This window comes from Nematolebias whitei, chromosome 9 (genome assembly GCF_014905685.2).
Source record: "Nematolebias whitei isolate Nwh7 chromosome 9, NemWhi1, whole genome shotgun sequence".
In the NCBI taxonomy this organism is placed as follows: domain Eukaryota; kingdom Metazoa; phylum Chordata; class Actinopteri; order Cyprinodontiformes; family Rivulidae; genus Nematolebias; species Nematolebias whitei.
The window spans coordinates 36893705-36912249 of NC_056506.1; the positions used below are offsets into that span (position 1 = coordinate 36893705).

The 18545-nt window shown below is 37.8% G+C and overlaps 1 protein-coding gene across 1 annotated transcript in view; it reads right to left on the bottom strand.

Annotated features, from left to right (window-relative positions):
* The window catches only part of LOC119414650 (protein Niban 1-like), an 18231-nt gene extending 1501 nt beyond the window's left edge, over positions 1-16730 (bottom strand). Inside the window, exons 1-14 of the mRNA XM_037681752.1 lie at positions 16596-16730; positions 14101-14231; positions 13777-13914; positions 13574-13691; positions 10343-10498; positions 6383-6498; positions 6196-6300; positions 4519-4681; positions 3604-3785; positions 3342-3488; positions 3150-3260; positions 2326-2433; positions 2137-2248; positions 10-564 (exon numbers count right to left, since the gene is read on the bottom strand). Coding sequence (XP_037537680.1) covers positions 10-564; positions 2137-2248; positions 2326-2433; positions 3150-3260; positions 3342-3488; positions 3604-3785; positions 4519-4681; positions 6196-6300; positions 6383-6498; positions 10343-10498; positions 13574-13691; positions 13777-13914; positions 14101-14231; positions 16596-16650 — 2197 coding nt within the window. The 5' untranslated portion in view covers positions 16651-16730. The remainder of the gene's footprint in view (positions 1-9; positions 565-2136; positions 2249-2325; positions 2434-3149; positions 3261-3341; positions 3489-3603; positions 3786-4518; positions 4682-6195; positions 6301-6382; positions 6499-10342; positions 10499-13573; positions 13692-13776; positions 13915-14100; positions 14232-16595) is intronic.
* Between the last annotated feature and the right edge of the window lie 1815 nt (positions 16731-18545).

Consider the following 18545-nt stretch of genomic DNA (forward strand, 5'->3'; position numbering starts at 1 on the left):
CTGTAGAGCCTGGGGTTGTGGGTCCTGGCTCTGTAGAGTCTGGGGTTTTGGGTCCTGGGTCAGCAGAGTCCGGGGTTGTGGATCCTGGGTCTGTAGACTCGGATCCTGGTTCAGGCTGTGAGTCTGTCATATCGACCTCTTGAGCAGCAGCAGCAGCAGCTCCATCTGGTTCAGCTGCTGTAGAGTCTGTGGCTGCTGAATGAGCACCACCTGCTGCGGTTTCTTCTTCTCTGGTTTCTGGGTCTTCAAACTGTTGGGTCACAACAATCACCGGAGACTGAAGCACGGAGCTCAGCTCAGAAGTCTGAGAAGGGTCAGACTTCGTTTCATCTTTGTCATCCTGAGGGGAAACATCAGGCGTTTTAATTTCTTCTTCAACCACAGGAGCAACATCAGGAGTCCCACCAGGCACCACTGAGGAGGAGGAGGGTCGAGGGCGAGCAGCTGGACTGTCCGGGGCAGAAAGAGGAGGCGTCTGTCCCAGCAGACTGTACTGACTGATGGCCAAGTCTGACGTGTCCAGCAGGAGATTGTTGCTCTCGTTACTGGCAGCATCCTGGACCACTGCAGGAGGAGGAGGCAGTTAGACTGTACCAAACGCTCAGTTTCATATTTAATACATTCAAGTTTTCTTTGACTGCCCTAAAATTAAATGTATTTTAGTTGCAGATAAAAAAATGCAATGACACCTACTGTAGGTTTAAAAATAAAATCAGGAAATTTTCTATATATTTTTTTTTTTTAAATTATAGGAAAATAAATAATTATTAAGTTTAAGTTTGAGTAACAGCCCCAAAAATGAATTAAGTTTATCCTACAAACAAAACAAAACTGTAGTTTAATGTTTTTGTTGGTTTACATCACCCTTAGCAAAAAGTAGTTTATTTAAGTATACTACAAGTATTCTTATTTTACACTAAAAATGAGGAAGTGTACTTGAAGTTTACTTTTATAAACTTTATTTGATATACTTAAAAAAAGTATTAAAATGTCCCAATTTAGTCCAAACAAGTATTAAATAAGTATACTTCTAGTACACTACAAGTATGTTGTGTAGTATACTTGATATACTTATACTTAACTTAAAGTATACTTGCAAAAATAAACTTCAGTTGTAACTTTTTGTTAAGGGCAGTTATGATTCCAGACATTTGATGAAATGTGACAAGAACTAAAGAAACTTTCTGTGAAAACTCTGAATGCTGAGTCCTGAATGAAGCTAATGAATGAAGCTGAATAATTCATTAGCCGTGTTGTTGAGAGCGAAAAAGTAGAAAAATACCAGTTAAAATCTAAAAGTAGCAAAAGGCTGGGTAGGAACAAAAGTAGCCTAAACCTGCTAAAAGCTAAAAAGTTAAAGTTAAAATAGCAAGAGAGTATCTAGAAGCTAAAAATTATAGCTAGCTAGAAGCTAAATGTAGAAAAAAAAGCTACATAGAAGCTAAAAATAGCAAAAGCTTCCAAATGTAGAAAAAAAAAACTATTCACAATCTAAATGTTGAAAAAAGCTTGTGAAAAAAATTAAAGTTGCAAAAGACTACTAGAAGCAAAAAGTAGAAATACGCTGTATAAATGTTAAATGTAGTCAAATGTTATCTAAAACCAAAAGTAGCTAAAACTAGCTAAAAGTAGAAAAGGTTAAACAAAAGCAAACAGAATAGCTACAGTATAAGCAGCAATATTCTAGCTAATAGCAGCATAAGAAGGTGAAATGTGCAGATTTCAAAGAAAAAGTTTTTAAAGAAAATGGAGATCTGAATTTATAAAGAAAAAGTTAAAATTTTAAAAGTGTAGAAGTTACAAAAAGTCATAGCATCGATTTCTCAATATATGAATGACTAAAAATCCAAAAGTGTGCAAAAGGAGTCTTTGCAAAACTGTTGAGAAAATGAATCAAACAAGGAAACAATGCAATGCTGAATTAGAAACAAGAGTGAGATTCAAACAGTACAATCCAACAACAATGCTATATCATAAAATGTAACAGAGTAAAAAAAAAAAAAAAAAGGTAAATCATCTGAACAGCTAAAGATATAGGATCAAAGCTAAAACTAACCCTGTTTTCTAAAATTTCCTTTTATACATTTTATTTTTTGTTGTGTGCTGAGCATGAGAGTGAAGGTGTGTGCTGTTTACCTGTCTCTATCTCCTTACTGAGGATACTTCTCAGAACATCATCGTAGACGTTCTGAACCAGAATTAAACCGCTGTAGTCAGAGAAGATGTACTGCTCGAACTGCTGGAGCTCCTGCACACAGAGACCCCAATCTGTAGTTTTTCAGGTCCTACAGAGTCTGAGCGACACTCGCAGGGAGTTTAACTTACAGTTTTCCACTTGGTGTCCATCTTCCTTACGAGAGACGGCAGAGTGATCTCCAGCAGAGCTTCCAGGTACAGCTTCCTCTGCACCACCCTGCTGTCATGGTCCAGCTGCTGCTCAAACACACAGATGTTTCATTTTAAACGCAGTGAAAATTAACGACATCAGTGCTTTTAGGTACATTAAATTTAAAGTTATCAATCCACAGATTCAAGCAGAGAGAATATTGTCAAAGCATAAAGTTTAAAATTAAAAGTATGAAAAGCAAAATTTAAATAAAAGCATAAAGCTAATTTTAGCAACCATTTGCTACTTTTAGCTTCTAGTTAGCTTTTTGCTACTTTAACCTTTTAGCCAGTCTTCCACTACTTTTGGCTAGACTTTGAATAGCTTAAGCTAGCTGATTATTACTTTTAGCTAGCCTTTTGTTACTTTTAGCTAATGTTTGCTACTTTTAGCTTCTGACTAGGCTTTTGTTCCTAGCAATATTTATGTATTTTTTTTACTTATTTTAGCTTTTAGTTAGGTTTTTGCTGCCTTTAGTTTTTAATTTGTTGCATTTTACAACCTTTGAATTTTTGCTACAATTTTTATAAGCTTTAAGCTAGCTTTTTGCTACTTTTAATTTTTCAAAACATCATTTAGTTACCTTTGCCATTTAGACAGCATTTTGTTTCTTTGATCTTTTAGCTAATGTTCTGCTTCTTTTAGCTTTAACAACTCAAGTGTCAGCTTCTTCTGCAAATTTCAGCAGTCTTTAATCACTCAGCATTAACAATGATATTTTTTAGAAATTGCAATTTTTTTATATACTTTTTTTTTTTTTTACCTTGAGTACTCGTTCTTTAGCTTTTTCCATCTTGACAGACACCTGAAGTGCCTGCAGTCTGGTTGATGATTGAAGAAACTGCTCCAAAGTATAAACAGCACTATCCAACAGCTGCAACACACACCAAATGTCATGTACCTTTATTTTGAGACATTTTGTAGCTGAAGATGTTCTGAAAGCTGCAGGTCATACCTGCTCCATCTCCAGCTGTGCAAAGTGAACAAGTCTCTGGGTGCTGCTCAGTCCAAACCTCTGTTTCAAATCTTCCAGTTTCTCTGCCAGGTTCTCTACTTGTCTGTAGTTCTGGTCCAGACTGACTGAGCGCAGACCAGACAGGACCTGGAGAACACACCCACACACACACAGAAAAAGCTTTTACATAAAGTCAAGTAAAGATTCAAGGGCAAACTGCAGGGGTTTTCTGGGTAAATTTATTCACAAAAATTCCTCTCACCTTTGGTGTGTCGTCGGTTCCTCCATTTGTGAGTGAAAAAGACGAGTTCATTTGTGTTTTCAGCGTGTGCTGCATCCCAAGAATCCCTGCACCTATATGTTCTGTCAGCAATTCGAGGATGGAGGACATGTAGGGTACTATAGACTCACTGCACACTTCCTCTGCTTCTTCACATATGCACGCTGGAAGTACACAAATTCAAAAGATGCAGAGAAAATTTAGGCTTAATTTGCTGTTTTTCCATGTGTCTCTAATCAGGGTCACCTGCATCATGAAGGACCCCACACACCCAGCACACACACTTTTTGCCTCGCTCCCCTCAGGCAGAAGGTTGCGGAGCATTAAGTGCAGAACTACAAGGCTGAGGAACAGCTTCTACCCTAAGGCAGTTAGACTCATGAATCTCTAACCAGGAAAAAAAAAAAAAAAATCACTGAAAATTACTGTGAAAAATCACTGAAAAAAAAAAATGAAGAAAAAAAAGTCACTGTAATGCCACTTGGTTGTTGATATGTGCTGCTGACAATCCATGATGCTGATCTCATGCTGCTGATTATTTCATGCGACTGTGTTCATTGGTCCTCATCTGCTCAGACAGACTCGTGTTCGTGCTGCTGTTGTTTTGGCGCATTGTTTTTGTACTATTAGTGCTTAGTGTATTCTTAGTCTTGTGTATTCTTAGTTTAGGTAATGTAGTATATTCTTAGTTCATGACTCGGATCTTACTAATGTTTTTCTTTACAATTTGTATTTTTGTTGGATGCAACTGGGACCCTGTGTATATTTCGTTCCACCTCATGTACCACATGTGATGGGAATGACAATAAAAATCCTTAAATCCTTGAACAAGAAACTCAAAATTGTAGCTTCAGATGTTGCACTGTTGGGGTGTGTGTCAAACCTAATGTGTGTTACCTCTGACTTTCTGCTCCAGGAAGTCCTGAGAGGATATGATCTGGTCCAGATTAGACCTGATGAGGGCCTGACTGGCTGATGCTCTCTGACGACACTCCTCTCTCTGAACCTCCAAAGCTGCAGTCAGCTGTTCCAGCACCAGAGTGTAGGTCGCCTGCACTGTCTGCACACAGAAAGGCAAAAATAATAATGTCAATATATTTCTATAGCACATAAAAACAACAAAAGCTGACTGAAGAGCTCTACAATTAAGCCAGATTAAAAATAGTAAAAAAAATAAAAATAAAAAAAAATGTGCCACTCAAAAAGCATAAGAATGTTAACAATAAAATGCAACAACAATAAAAATCAGATCTGACTTGTTCTTAGACTGCATGGATCAAATGCTAAAGAAAAAAAGATGAGGCTTGAGCAAAGATTTAAAAGTCTCAGCAGTCTTTAAATTATCAGGTAATCTGTTCCACACTGTTTTGGAGCAGCAACTGCAAAAGTCTGATCACCTCTGGACATCATTTTGGATCTGGGGGCATCTAAGAAGAACAGGCTGGTAAACCGGAGTGCTCCCACTGGAGCATAGGTGTTAAGAAGATTGCATAAATATGATGGGGGCCACACCTTTTAAGACTTTAAAATTTTAAAATTAACCCTGAAGTGGACAGGAAGCCAGTGGAGAGAAGCCAGGACAGGGATTATGTGTTCACGTTTTCTAGTTGCTGTTAAAAGACAAGCTGCTGCGTTCTGGATGGTTTGTAAATTATGCAAAGATGATTTATCTTAACCAACATACAACCCATTACAGTAGTCCAAACGAGAGGTAATAAAAGCATGAATCACCTTTCCAATGTCTCTTAAAGAGAGAAAAGACTTGACCTTGGCAATAAGTCTTAGTTGGAAGAAAGTGGATTTCTCAACTGCATTTATCCGTTTGTCTATTTTAAAAGTACTATTGAAAATAACTCCCAGATTCTCGACAGTGGAGTGAATATATGAAGCCATGCGGCCAAGAGTGTCAAGGGCATTACAGTTACCAAAGCTGATGACTTCAGTTTTATTTTCATTTAAATTAATAAAATTTAGATTTATCCAGACTTTAGTGTCATTTAGACAGTTCAAACAGTTCAAGAGTCGTTCCGGTGGAGCGGCCCTCTCTGACTTAATTCATTCAACCTTTATTTAAACAGATAAATCACATTGAGCCTCGAAGACTCATTTACAAGTGAGACCTGTTTGGACAGACAAAAACAGTGGTTAACTGGACACATGTAGGAAAATGGAGAGGAAAAAAAATCCTAATGGGAAGATACAAGTGAATATCATCAGGAAAGCAAAGAAAAGGGATGTTATGTTTTCTAAAAATGGACAACAAAGGCAACATGTAAAGATGAAAAAACAGGGGACCCAAAATAGACCCTTGAGGGACCCCAAAGATAATGGACAAACTCCTAAACTAATAATGGACCACAGACTGTGGAAATAAAAGAACAAAAGCTGGAATTGTTGCACACAATTTGTCAGTATTGAGCAAAGTCCAAAACAATTGTGTAAAAAGGTTTTGATATTTATCTAAAAATTCTGATACTTGTTAATCACAGAGGAATAAAAATTATTACGACTGTTTTAAAACACACAGGTCTGTAACAGAGACTAATCCCAACACGTTTGTTATAGTTTACTCACTGCCAGCCACTGTCGGATCCTTTCAGTCTTCTTGCCCTTCACCTTAGTCTGAAGCTGGTTGTGTAACCATGGCAATACTTCCTCCATCACCTGGGAGGCCAGCACCTGCACACAGACGGCGTTTATGAAAAACATGGCTGACATGAGTACAGACAGACAGGGGGTTATACGAGTTGAGGTGACTGACTTGTTGCTCGGTGCCCAGCAGATTTTCCCAGGATTCATAGCATCCTTTGTCCTGTTGGTAAAGACGGAGGGCTTGGGCGTAAGCTTGGCTCTCGTGGGATGAATCACACCAGGGGTCTGTGGAAAGTGAGGACTGGGTTAGGAGTCCATCCATTCATGTGATGTGTCCCACCTTCTGCCAGACAGACGTTTTTGTGTTTAACTTTGTCAGAGCAGTTTTACAAAGTACAGCCCAACAAACCATTTGAAGAGTTTTTTGTTTTGAGTTAAAAATACTATAAAAATAGTAAAATTCTCTAACAAAACTGCCAAAGTTAAACTTTTCTTGCAGTTTTGCTGCAAGTCTTGACTAAATTATTTGAAAATTTTGCATGAAAAAGGTCAAAGCACAAACAAATAAGTCCTTAAAAATAATCAGCTGTACATAATGAAAACAAGAAGTGACTGCTGTATTTTACTTCCTGTCATAATATGAGACTTCATATTTTATTTGAACAAAATCCAAAATGTGTTATCTTCTTGTTTTAAATGTATACCATGCATCGACAGAGATAACTAAAAACATTAAATAAATCTCATTTCATATAAAAATCTGAGCAAATTTTAAAAATCAACAGTTTTGTAGGATTTTTTTTTTTTTTTTTACTTGAAACTAGTTAACATAGGGTCTGAAAAGTGGGGAGGTATAGTGCAGCAGTGGTTACAGCTGTCGCCTCACAGCAAGAAGGTTGCAAGTTCGCATTTTGCCTGGGTCCTTTCTGTGTGGAGTTTGTATGTTTCTCTTGGTACTCTGATTTCCTCTCACATACCAACAACATGTATGTTGAGTTTAATGACAACACTAAATTGTCACCAATAGAATGGTGGTCGCATTTATGGTGGTCTCTATGTTGGCCTACGAAGAACTTGCGATATATACCAGGGTGCACGTTGCCTTTCATTTAGTGACCAGTAGAGCTCGGCACCAGCTCCTTCATGACCCTGCACAGAAAAGTCAGTTACAAAAAATGGTAGGGTGGTTTTTAAATGCACCATGTTTTTTTTTATTTTTAGTTTCCTGTCTTATCTTTAGTTTAACTTGCACATGTGAGCAAGAGGTGGGTTCTAATTATTAAAAAAACAACACCAATATGATTGGTAAATATGCACCGAGTGATTAAAATGTGTGGTTTCACTTTTTTTTATAAGTGTAGCTTTTACCCCATTAATAAATACTCTTAAATCCAAGTCTTTTGTGAATCAGCTCCTCATGAAGCAACAGGAATTACGCTCTTACTTAACGAAAAAGATTTGAGGAACAGAAACCTTCACTGAGAAAAAACAAAACTTGATTTTGTGCTTTGTAAAAATAATATTTGATTTAATCAAACAGTTTTTTAAGTCTCGAGTCTTTAGGTGATGTGTTTAAAGGACAGTGTTTCTGCAATCAGACTCATTTTGGTAGCGAATGACAACTGAAAACTAGAAAACATGCCATGTCAGGTCATTTTATGTTGAGAAATGAAGGAGACAGACATTTTAGTCAAACCTTACAACGTTAGTTACAATCTCATGCAATATTGGAAGATGTCATGCTCAGAGTATATATGTAATGGGGTTGACGTCAGCTACTACCACATCAAATTTTAGCTCAGTATGTGCTAAACTGATTGAGGTACAGCTATACGTGTTCACTAATGTTGAGCAGCTGCTCATTTCTAATGGTGAATAGCTAAAATAGTTACTGATGGTCAGTTGCACATTTCCTGTCACTGATCAGAATATATTTGTGCAGGGGTGTCACGCCTCGATTTTGCAACCGCTCGAATAAAACCCAGAGGGTGTTTAGGTTTTGGATTGGATCCTGGTAACCACACAGGAAATTATCAGCAATAATATTTTTATCTGTTGCTGCGGAAACTGTCATTGTGACAAACTGAAGATGAGCATACCACCAGCAGCAGCGCTCTACTGCAGCACAGTGAAATCATCCACTCTGGCAGTTCAGTATACGGTGTGTAACTTATAAACACAATTTCAAATGATAAATACAAGTGATCATAATACATTTTCATTTCAAGGCAAGTTGGGGTTAGAATCTATGTAGTATAAATCTAATATAAATAAAAGGTGGAGCGTTCCTTGAAAGAATGCATATCACCTGCAGAGTTTTACACCGAGATCATCTAATGTCCATCCAGAGTGGTCTTAGTTAAACCTAAATAAAGTGGTTTGTGTGACCCTATGCAACATTGTGCCGTCTTGCATAATCCTTTAGCAGTCAAGGTATGTGTTGTGAATGACTGTCAGCTACTACCACACCAAATTTTAGCTTCATGTCTGTGAAATTATTTGAGGTGTAGCTAGGTTTGGGGGATATATCGAATATATTTGATTTATCGTGAGATTTTCTATTTATGATCATTAAAATGGCTTTATCGCAACCATCGAGTATTATTAGACTTGAAAATCCATGTAGATTTTTTTTCTCCCGTCTGCACCTCAAACTTCACACAGCCCCCTCTTTGAATACAAACAGCATCTCACCTGTGCACGTTACCCCCGCTTCCTGCTTCTCCAGGTGTGGGGGGAGTTTAACACAAGTAAACAGAGGAGAGCAGCTTAGCTGCTGTGCAAAAAGAAACACAATAGCCGTTGTTTGGAGATGGTTTGGATTTAAATCGTCAGATGAGCAGCAGAAAATTGTTTTCTGTAGACAATGCTGAGAACAAGTCCCAACAAAAGGTCAGAACTACGAATCCTTTCCACCATCTGAAACAGCACTAGAAGTTAAGTGCTACAGCTCTGATTGTGTTTGCAGCCTCCTTTCCTGAACAAACCACAAGTCAAAACTCATTGTTTAGCCGTGCCTTATGAGAGGAACAGTGAGAGATGCGGCGACATTAATAAATCAGCAGATTATCATATCGAAGACACGGTGTCTTTAGCAATGCTTCACGTGCTGCTTCACACACGCTTATTAACGTTGTGAAGGCGGGTATTATTTAATATATGTATGATAAATAGTTTATTTTTTAGACATTTAGCAGAGTTACAGCTGCTTTTTAATAAATGCGCCTGTGTGACAGCTGAGACAAAGCTTTGACTCAAATATATTTTTTGTTATTACTTTATGGAAAGAAAAAATATTAATTAATTCAACCTTTATTTATACAGGTTAGTTTCATTGAGCCTCGGGACTCATTTACAAGAGAGACCTGTTTTTAACAAATAATGATGACAACAGTAGACAATCATTAAAAAAAAGCATTTGAATTGAAAAAAAATAAATGGAAGAAAATTATATTTAAAAAACGAAACAAAAACAGCTACAATATAAAGCAATGTAAAATACTAACAACAGGAACATGTCTGCATTGGTTTGTGCCATGAACTTAGCAAATGTTTGAGTATCGAGATATATATCGTATATCACGATTAAAAATATTGAGATATTAATTTTGGTTCATATCGTGCAGGCTAGGTGTAGCCATATTTGTCTAGGCCAGGTCTATTCAACTAAACTGCTCAGGGGACCACAGTTTCTGAAAGCAAACAGTTTTGGGAACAGACATCCAGCAATTAACATCATTATGTAAATAAACCAACAGATTACAATGATCTGTTACCTTTTAAATTTGTTTATTTTATTGCTTTGGATTATATTGAAGTCACCCACGTGCTGGAAATGGCCCACCAGTTGAATAGCCCTGGTCTAGGTTAAGGTCAAATTGCTGCAGTGGTCATCCTGAATTGGGTTGACTTCAGAAGTTAATCAGTTGCACAAGTAAAGCCAACTATACTTTCAGTTTTGTTGAAATCCATTCGTGATTCATGAGATATTTTACAGAACCTTGGATTGTTTTGGCCGTTTTAATGACACTTTGTTGGATCTTCATTCCTTTGTAAGATCTCTGCTGAACTTAAACTTTGGGTTACTTGTAAACTTGTGCCACATAAAAACGGGGTGTGTGTGGTTTACCAAGGTTGCGGTGCCTGATGCACATCTTGAGGCTAGACAGGAAGTAATCTCGCTCCTCCTCTTGTTGAAACAGGAAGCAGGAGTGGCCTGTGTGAGGGAGGTGAAGGTAAACAGCAAATTCATCTGATGACGCCACCGAAGAATCCTCCTTCACTCCTAGAAATAAAAACAAATAAACACACAATGAGATGACAGTATTATAGAAAAAAAGTGAATTGATTTGAGTTCTTATAAAACTATGACATGTTTAAACTTCCTAAAAACAGAACATTGATCACTGCATTTTGTAGCGTTTTAGGATTTCTGGGTAATAATCCGTGTTCTGCTGTCTTTTTGTGAACTCATAAAAATGACATTACTTCTCTCACTTGAGTTTTTTTTTCTCCCTTTGTAAAATTCTTCTCCTTCATTATTTATTGTCTTAACTTTTAAATCTTCAGCACGTCAGGATGAGCACTTAGTCTCCAACAGAAGCAGATGTGAAGCAGGGTGAACTTATGGTTTTAAGAAGCCTCTCTACAGGCAAATGTTTTGTCCACTTGCTCATAACTTCCTCTTTTAAAAACACAGAACTAGATGGTGATGGTTAAAGTGTGAAACCTGAAGCTTGAGAACAATCGACTCAAACCAACAAGGGACGGTCAGGTCCACATTAGAGGTGGAGTAGTACAAGTTTTTCCACAGCTGATATTAGTGCCAATTTTATTTTTTTAGAAATCAGTGCAGCCGATGGTCAATATATAAAACGATTTGTTTGAATTTATTTTTTGTGGGCAGCATTTCTTATTTTACAAGAGTAAAGTTGCTTGATTTAAATAAACGTATTTGACAACACTTAGAAGAACATGTACAATTATAAATAACATATACAAGAGCTTTCTCACCTTAAAAACAAGCTTAAGTGAGTGACAGTGACATGGTTGTTGCTGCTGATGCTGCTTTATTTTTAGTCTTTGTAATTATTTGGGTATGGATATTTTCCTAACAGAGCACTTCCTCTCAGACTGCAGGCTTACTCGTGGTTCCTAGAGTTTCCAAAAGCAGAATGGGAGTAAGATCTTTCAGTTATCAGGCTCCTCTCTTGTGGAACCAACTTCCAGTTTCTGTCCGTGAGGCTGACACATTGTCTAGTTTTAAGACTTTCCTTTTTGATAAATCCTATAGTTAGGGTTGGCTTGTTATGCTGCTATAGGCTTAGACTACTGGAGGACAAACTGACCTCATTTACTTAAATGAACTGTTAGAATTGAATAGTTTTCATTTAATATTATTTCTATCTTAACATGTGATTCTTGACCTGCCATTGTGTATCTGTTCCTCTCAAACACAGCCTATCAAAGCAGATGACCGCTTGTCCTGAGCCTGTTCTGCTAAAGGTTTCTTTCTCATGAAGGAGCTTTTCCTTTCCACTGTCGCCTTCATGCTTGCTCAAGATGACAGTCTGTGATGGAGTTAATTTCAAAGTAGTGCCCTGAGATGACTTCTGTTGTGACTTGGCGCTATATAAATAAACTAAACTAAACTGAATTGAAGTACAGGCATGGCTGACTGCAGATTTATTAAGTGGCTCATCAGTCTATTTCTAGTCCACATCCTGCAAAGGTTTTGTCTGTAAGCAGTGAAACTGTGTGGCAGCACACACAGTGTCTTGCGAAAGTATTCTGCCCCCTTGAACTTTTCAACCTTTTGCCACATTTCAGGCTTCAAACATAAAGATAACATTTTAATTTTTTGTGAAGAATCAACAACAAGTGGGACACAATTGTGAAGTGGAATGAAATTTATTGGATGTGTCAAACTTTTTTAAACAAATTAAAAACTGAAAAGTGGGGCGTGCAATATTATTCGGCCCCCGTGCGTTAATACTTTGTAGCGCCGCTTTTTGCTGCAGTTCCAGCTGCAAGTCTCTTGGGGTGTGTCTATCAGTTTTGCACATGGAGAGACTGAAATTCTTGCCCATTCTTCTTTGCAAAACAGCTCGAGCTCAGTGAGGTTGGATGGAGAGCGTTTGTGAACAGCAGTCTTGAGGTTTTTCCACAGATTCTCGGTTGGATTCAGGTCTGGACTTTGACTTGGCCATTCCAACACCTGGATACATTTATCTGTGAACCATTCCATTGTAGATTTGGCTTTATGTTTTGGATCATTGTCTTGTTGGAAGATAAATCTCCGTCCCAGTCTTCTTGCAGATGCAAACAGGTTTTCTTCCCAGAGCACCTTCTTCCACATGTTTGGTGTGTCTCCCAGGTGCTTGTGGCAAACTTTAAACAACACTTTTTATGGATATCTTTGAGAAATGGCTTTCTTCTTGCCAATCTTCTATAAAGGCCAGATTTGTGCAGTGTACGACTGATTGTTGTCCTATGGACAGACTCTCCCACCTCAGCTGTAGAGCTCTGCAGTTCATCCAGAGTGATCATGGGCCTCTTGGCTGCATCTCTGATCAGTCTTCTCCTTGTTCGAGATGAAAGTTTAGAGAGACGGACGAGTCTTGGTAGATTTGCAGTGGTCTGATACTCCTTCCATTTCAATATGATTGCTTGCACAGTGCTCCTTGGGATGTTTAAAGCTTGGGAAATTTTTTTGTATCCAAATCCGGCTTTAAACTTCTCCACAACAGTATCTCAGACCTGCCTGGTGTGTTCCTTGGTCTTCATGATGCTCTCTGCGCTTTGAACAGAACACTGAGACTATCACAGAGCAGGTGCATTTATACGGAGACGATTACACACAGGTGGATTCTATTTATTATCATTAGTCATTTGGGACAACATTGGATCATTCATAGATCCTCACTGAACTTCTGGAGTGAGTTTGCTGCACTGAAAGTAAAGGGGTCCAATAATATTGCACGCCCCACTTTTCAGTTTTTTATTTGTTAAAGTTTGACACATCCGATAAATTTCATTCCACTTCACGATTGTGGCCCACTTGTTGTTGAATCTTGACAAAAAATTAAAATTTTATATCTTTATGTTTGAAGCCTGAAATGTGGCAAAAGGTTGAAAAGTTCCAGGGGGCCGAATACTTTCGCAAGGCATTGTATATAGCTCAGTTAATGCAATCAGGGACAAGTTTTTATGGGTTTGGGTTGCTTTGTGTTATTTGAGCAAGATGTAAACAGCTGTGGTCTTTTTCTACCTAGGAATTCATGAATAGTTTCTCCCATCAGTACAGATGAATGTACTTAAACAGGTCTATGAAATATTCAGGGTTTACTACGTTAAATACCGTTAAGTATTGCAGCACAGCTTTTCTCCAAATAAGCTCTGGATTCTTCTTCATTGGTAAAAACGACTCCTCCGGCTGGTTGGAGGACCAACTTAGCTGCACATCCACGGCTCAGACTCTGCAAAGATCAGCAGCACCAAGATCCAAATCATTCATCCTGCAAACATCACGTTTTCATAGAAAGTTATTTCTGTGGGTTTTACCTCCATGCTGTCATGGACTTCAACTCTGAAGTCTCTTCTCAGGACGACACATCTCTCTCTGCATTTCTTTCCCTGCTCGTCCCAGCAGGAAAACTTTACACTCCCTTGGTACAACACCTCCTCTGGGTCATACTTGGGCTTCACAAAAACACAAAGACTCAGAGGTTTCTTAGGTTTGTTGTGTTTAATACAAGATCGATTTTATAAACTTATACAATGTTGGAACTAAATATATGGACTGAAAAGATGTAAGTTTGCACACTGGGGCATGTGAAAGTGTCTAAATGAGGAGTAAATGTGATAATTAGAATTATGATTAGATACCCTTTGTGTGAGAAATAGGCCCCGCCCCTCTTTTTTAGGCTCCACCTCCTGGTGGATGTGTCCGAGGTAGGTGACGGTGTACTGCTGACGATAAAACTCACTGAAGTTCTGAAAACGCTTCCCAACAAGTTCTGAAAACAAACAGGATTAAGTTTATTACTTTGGTAAAAGAAAATCAAAAACAATTAGTTTGACAAATTATACAATTCACAGAAAAACGTGTTTCACAGTAAGAAATGTGATTTTGGTGTTGATGGGGTCTGCATGATGAATCTTTGCTGTAATTTGTAGAAATGAGAAAAATGTCCCGAGCTCCAATAATGTGCTTCTTGTGGGAAAAGTTTTTGTATTTACATATTTTTATCTGAACAGAAAAACTCAAGGATATAATTTTCATGATATCTTTTCTTCTGCTTTTAGAAATTTGTACAAGATTAGACTAGTAGATAAATGTTTCAAACTGCAGAGTTAGATTCTTATTTGGTAGCTATCAACAGGTACAAATGCTGGAAGTCACTCTTTGCACTTTAAACAAATGCAATAAACACATTTGGGAAATAAGCACTACCACTTTTTTTACATTATACACTCAAGATTTGACTCTTTAATACAAACATTTGTTAAAGAAAATAAATCTATTCCAAATGACTGTACATGTCAGATATTTATTCCTTTAAAAGTAGTGTTTAATGCTTGAATATTCTCACTTAAGTGGTGTTAGAAATGAACTACACTTGAACTGTACGAGACTGACAGTAAGGCGAGGAGTTTTACTGAAATGAGCAGACTCAAAACTGCAACAGAAAGCTGATTGTGTTAGACATGTATCAAGGGAATGTGTATCATTTGCACCCATGCTCCATAATTTTACTATTTACTGTGATTAATGTATCTTATGCACTGCTCTTTTACCGTTATTGTGAATATTAAAATGTTAAAATGTTCCATGATCCTTACTATAATCAGTCTTCATGTGACCGGTCAGTAAAGAGACAGCAAGAGATAATTAGATTATTCTCAAGGTGATTGATATGATGACAGTGACGTGGTTCCAGAGGCCTTGGGGGCTGTCCGGCCCCCAGATTTCTCCGCTTCAAGTTCTGACTGCAGCTGGGTTCTGATAAATCTGGACAGGGTGGGGAGGGCTTAGCAGCTGGATGTTTCTACAGAACTGATTTCTGTTCAGGTGAAAGCATTGATAGTTGTACTTGGAAATGCACTGATCTTCTGTGATTGCTGGCTGTTGTCCAAAGCTTTGTAATAAATCTGATGAAGTCTGCACGCAATTGTTTTGGGAATCTTTTTTCCACGACACGCGTTTGGAAAGGTGGTGTTCTATGAGGGCATTAAAATCTAGGAGAAGACATCCCCCCCCCCCCCCCCCGCTTTGATGCAACCCACAGATCTCAGTAGTTTTTTTATATTATTAAAAAAAAACCTTGACTTCACATAAGCAGAACAAATAAATGTATTAGTCCGTGTGTCTTTATATGTCAAGTTAACCGTCTGATATCAAGTAGATCTTTAAAGTTGTTTGTCCAGGTCCTAATTTATCTTTGTTCATTTGTTTGCAGTGTGCAGCCAGTGTCACATGTTCTTTGAGTCAGTCTGCCTTTCATCTCAAACACAGATACAAGATCAGACAACCTATAATAATATAATGGTTGGAAATAGCTGCAATTAGCCTCTAGTATGCAGGGAAGATTAGTGACAGGATGTGTCTGAGCTGATAACATGGAGAAATAAACTAAAAGCATTCATAGAGTACATTAGGTTTTTACCTGTTTGTACATTTACTTCATTTCATCACTGAAAATAAATTTAATCTCAGTCCATTTTGAATTTAGCCTCTTTTTTTTTAATCCGTGACATTGTCACAGTGAAGTCATCCTTGTGGTTTGGTGGTTAAAGCGACTGACGTTTAACAGCACTGTCCTCAGTGTAGTTCTGAGGACTTGCTCTGAAATGCAACACCCCTCCCCACATTTCCTGCCTGCCTCTGTGCAGAAACACTCAACTAAAGTAAAACTAAATACTCAAAGTCCGTCACAGAATTTGATGTAGTAAAACACTGCAGGCTTCAAATATTTATCAGTGAATTTCTTATCCCTCTGTGGAAAATTATTTCTATCAGGGAACTTGTTTGATATTTTGTCGCTTTGCGGTTGTGAATTAAAACTCAACATAAAACGTGAAGCTAAAAACAATAATATAGGTTTTTATTGTGATTAGACAATAATAAGTGAGCAGCATAAAAGAGGACATAAAATGTAGATGTTTCTAAAAGCTTCAGGTGCCACCATTTGCACAAGAAGTACAAGTAAAGCTATTTGTTCTACTAAAACACCACTCAGACAAAACGCTCAAACTTTTGATTTCTCATTGCTTAGCCTTTCCCCCCCTCTGTTCAGTAAAAGTAATTTTCATTAGAGCCAAATAAGTTCTTTATGAGTATCTAATGTTCAAAATTAAAAAAAAAAAAGTTTCTCATTTACCTTTGATGTGGTTAACTTTAGCCTCATCCAGCAACCCAGAGGAAGATGTTCCCATTTTGTATGTTTCCTTTTTCTTGCCTACAGAAGTTGCATTAAGTGAACACGGTGTGCACAGGAACACATGCCAGCTGAGAGTTGCCCTGATGTGTCAAGGAGCTGTTTGCTCAGCTCATTTCCTCTGTTCTGTGTGTGTAGGCGGGGCTGTTAAAACATAAGGTGAACTGTGTCAATCTAACTTAAAGGCCTGTGACACTTTAAGACTTAAAGTGTCTCTACTGTACTTTTAGGGCCATCTGGTGGTTAGACTGCACTGAAACAGCATTTTACCATAAACATCTTAAACAACTAGCACATTTTATGTTAATTTATTTGATTTATCAATGATGTGTATTTGAATTTTAGAGAATGACAGGCTCGAAACCACCCCTGCAGGCTCATCCTAGCAGACTTCTTAATCAGTTTCCTTTTGCCAAAATGTTTAAATAAATAGAAAACCCACATGCACGCAGAAATGGTTCAGTCATCCTTTTTCCACAGACATTTTGACTTGGAAAAAAAAGCTAGTGGTGCATTCCTCCCAGAGGAGGATTTGCTTTTGCACCTGCAGGTAAGCAGCATGCACAGGTGCAGAAGGTGAATGCTGCTCTCATTAACACACCTGAGGTAACCCTTCTTTTTTTTTTTTTTTTCAAGTCAGCCTCCCTTCCATAAAAGAGACTTTTGAACTTTCAAAATCTTTTAAACAAAACATAAACTTCAAATATGGGTTTCATCAAAAAGTCTTGGTGTTTCATGTTTTATCTGCTGTGCTGCCTCTTCCTAAAATTTGTTTCGGCTCACTTGTATTAGGCTGTACTTACAGGTTTGGAAGGTGAAATGTTTCAGCAAAAAAAGAAACTATCCACATGACCTGATTGAAAATTGTTGGATTGTATACCTGGATTATTAAGCATGGACTTTTTTTGGTTAGAGGTTTGTGTTAAACGCCATTATGGGCTTTTATTTTGAATCAGAGCATGTGTTTCCTGATCGAACCAGAGAACCACCTATGGGTACTTGTCATGTGTAAGGGAGATTTACTTGCATAAATTCAACAGTATAATTTGTGCATGTTTAATAGTTAAACTCCTCCAATAATCTTCGTATTCTCAAATGATTTAAACAGAAGAATGATCCTGCCGACAACGCAAGATATTTTTAGGGGAGTGGTGGCGCAGAGGTTAGAGAGGTGGGCTTGTGATCCGAAGATCGCCGGTTCACGTCCCGGCCCCGACAACATCAAAAAAATTGTGGGTGGGGTAGGTGAAACACCCACACTTGCCCCCACCCTCATTCGCCCCACTCTGGGCCCATGAGCAAGGTCCTTAACCCCACCATGTGCTCCCTAAACAGGTCTCTCTTGAAAATGAGTTCTCGTGGCTCAATGAGACTAACCTGGATAAATAAAGGCTAAATGAAAAAAAAAAATGTTAGTTCAAATTTTGGGCCATTTGATAGTTATTTTATTTTCTAGGTTTATCAAATTTGGCTGTAATTCATTTTTAATATAGTTTTTGCTAGTTATTTTTTTTTTTCATTTATAATACTCATTTATGTGCAACACCTTGCTTTAAAAGCTTACCAAGCATATACACAAGTGATGCTTAAATAGTTATGCATGTTTCTATGTTCAGATTTACAGCTACTCTACTAGAGTTTAACATTTTTTTATTTTATTTTTATTAAATTGATTACGGTGACATTATTTACATGAACGCTCAATGTTGGATGCTGTCTGTCATGGTGCACTAAGATTCATAACTGGCTGTGATTATCGTACCCACCACTGCACCCTGTATTCACTGGTTAACTGGTCATCATTAACTTCACGCAGACTCTCTCACTGGTACATTTTCATCTTTAAATCACTTCTTGGTCTGCTGCCTTCATACATCTCCTCCTACATGTCAT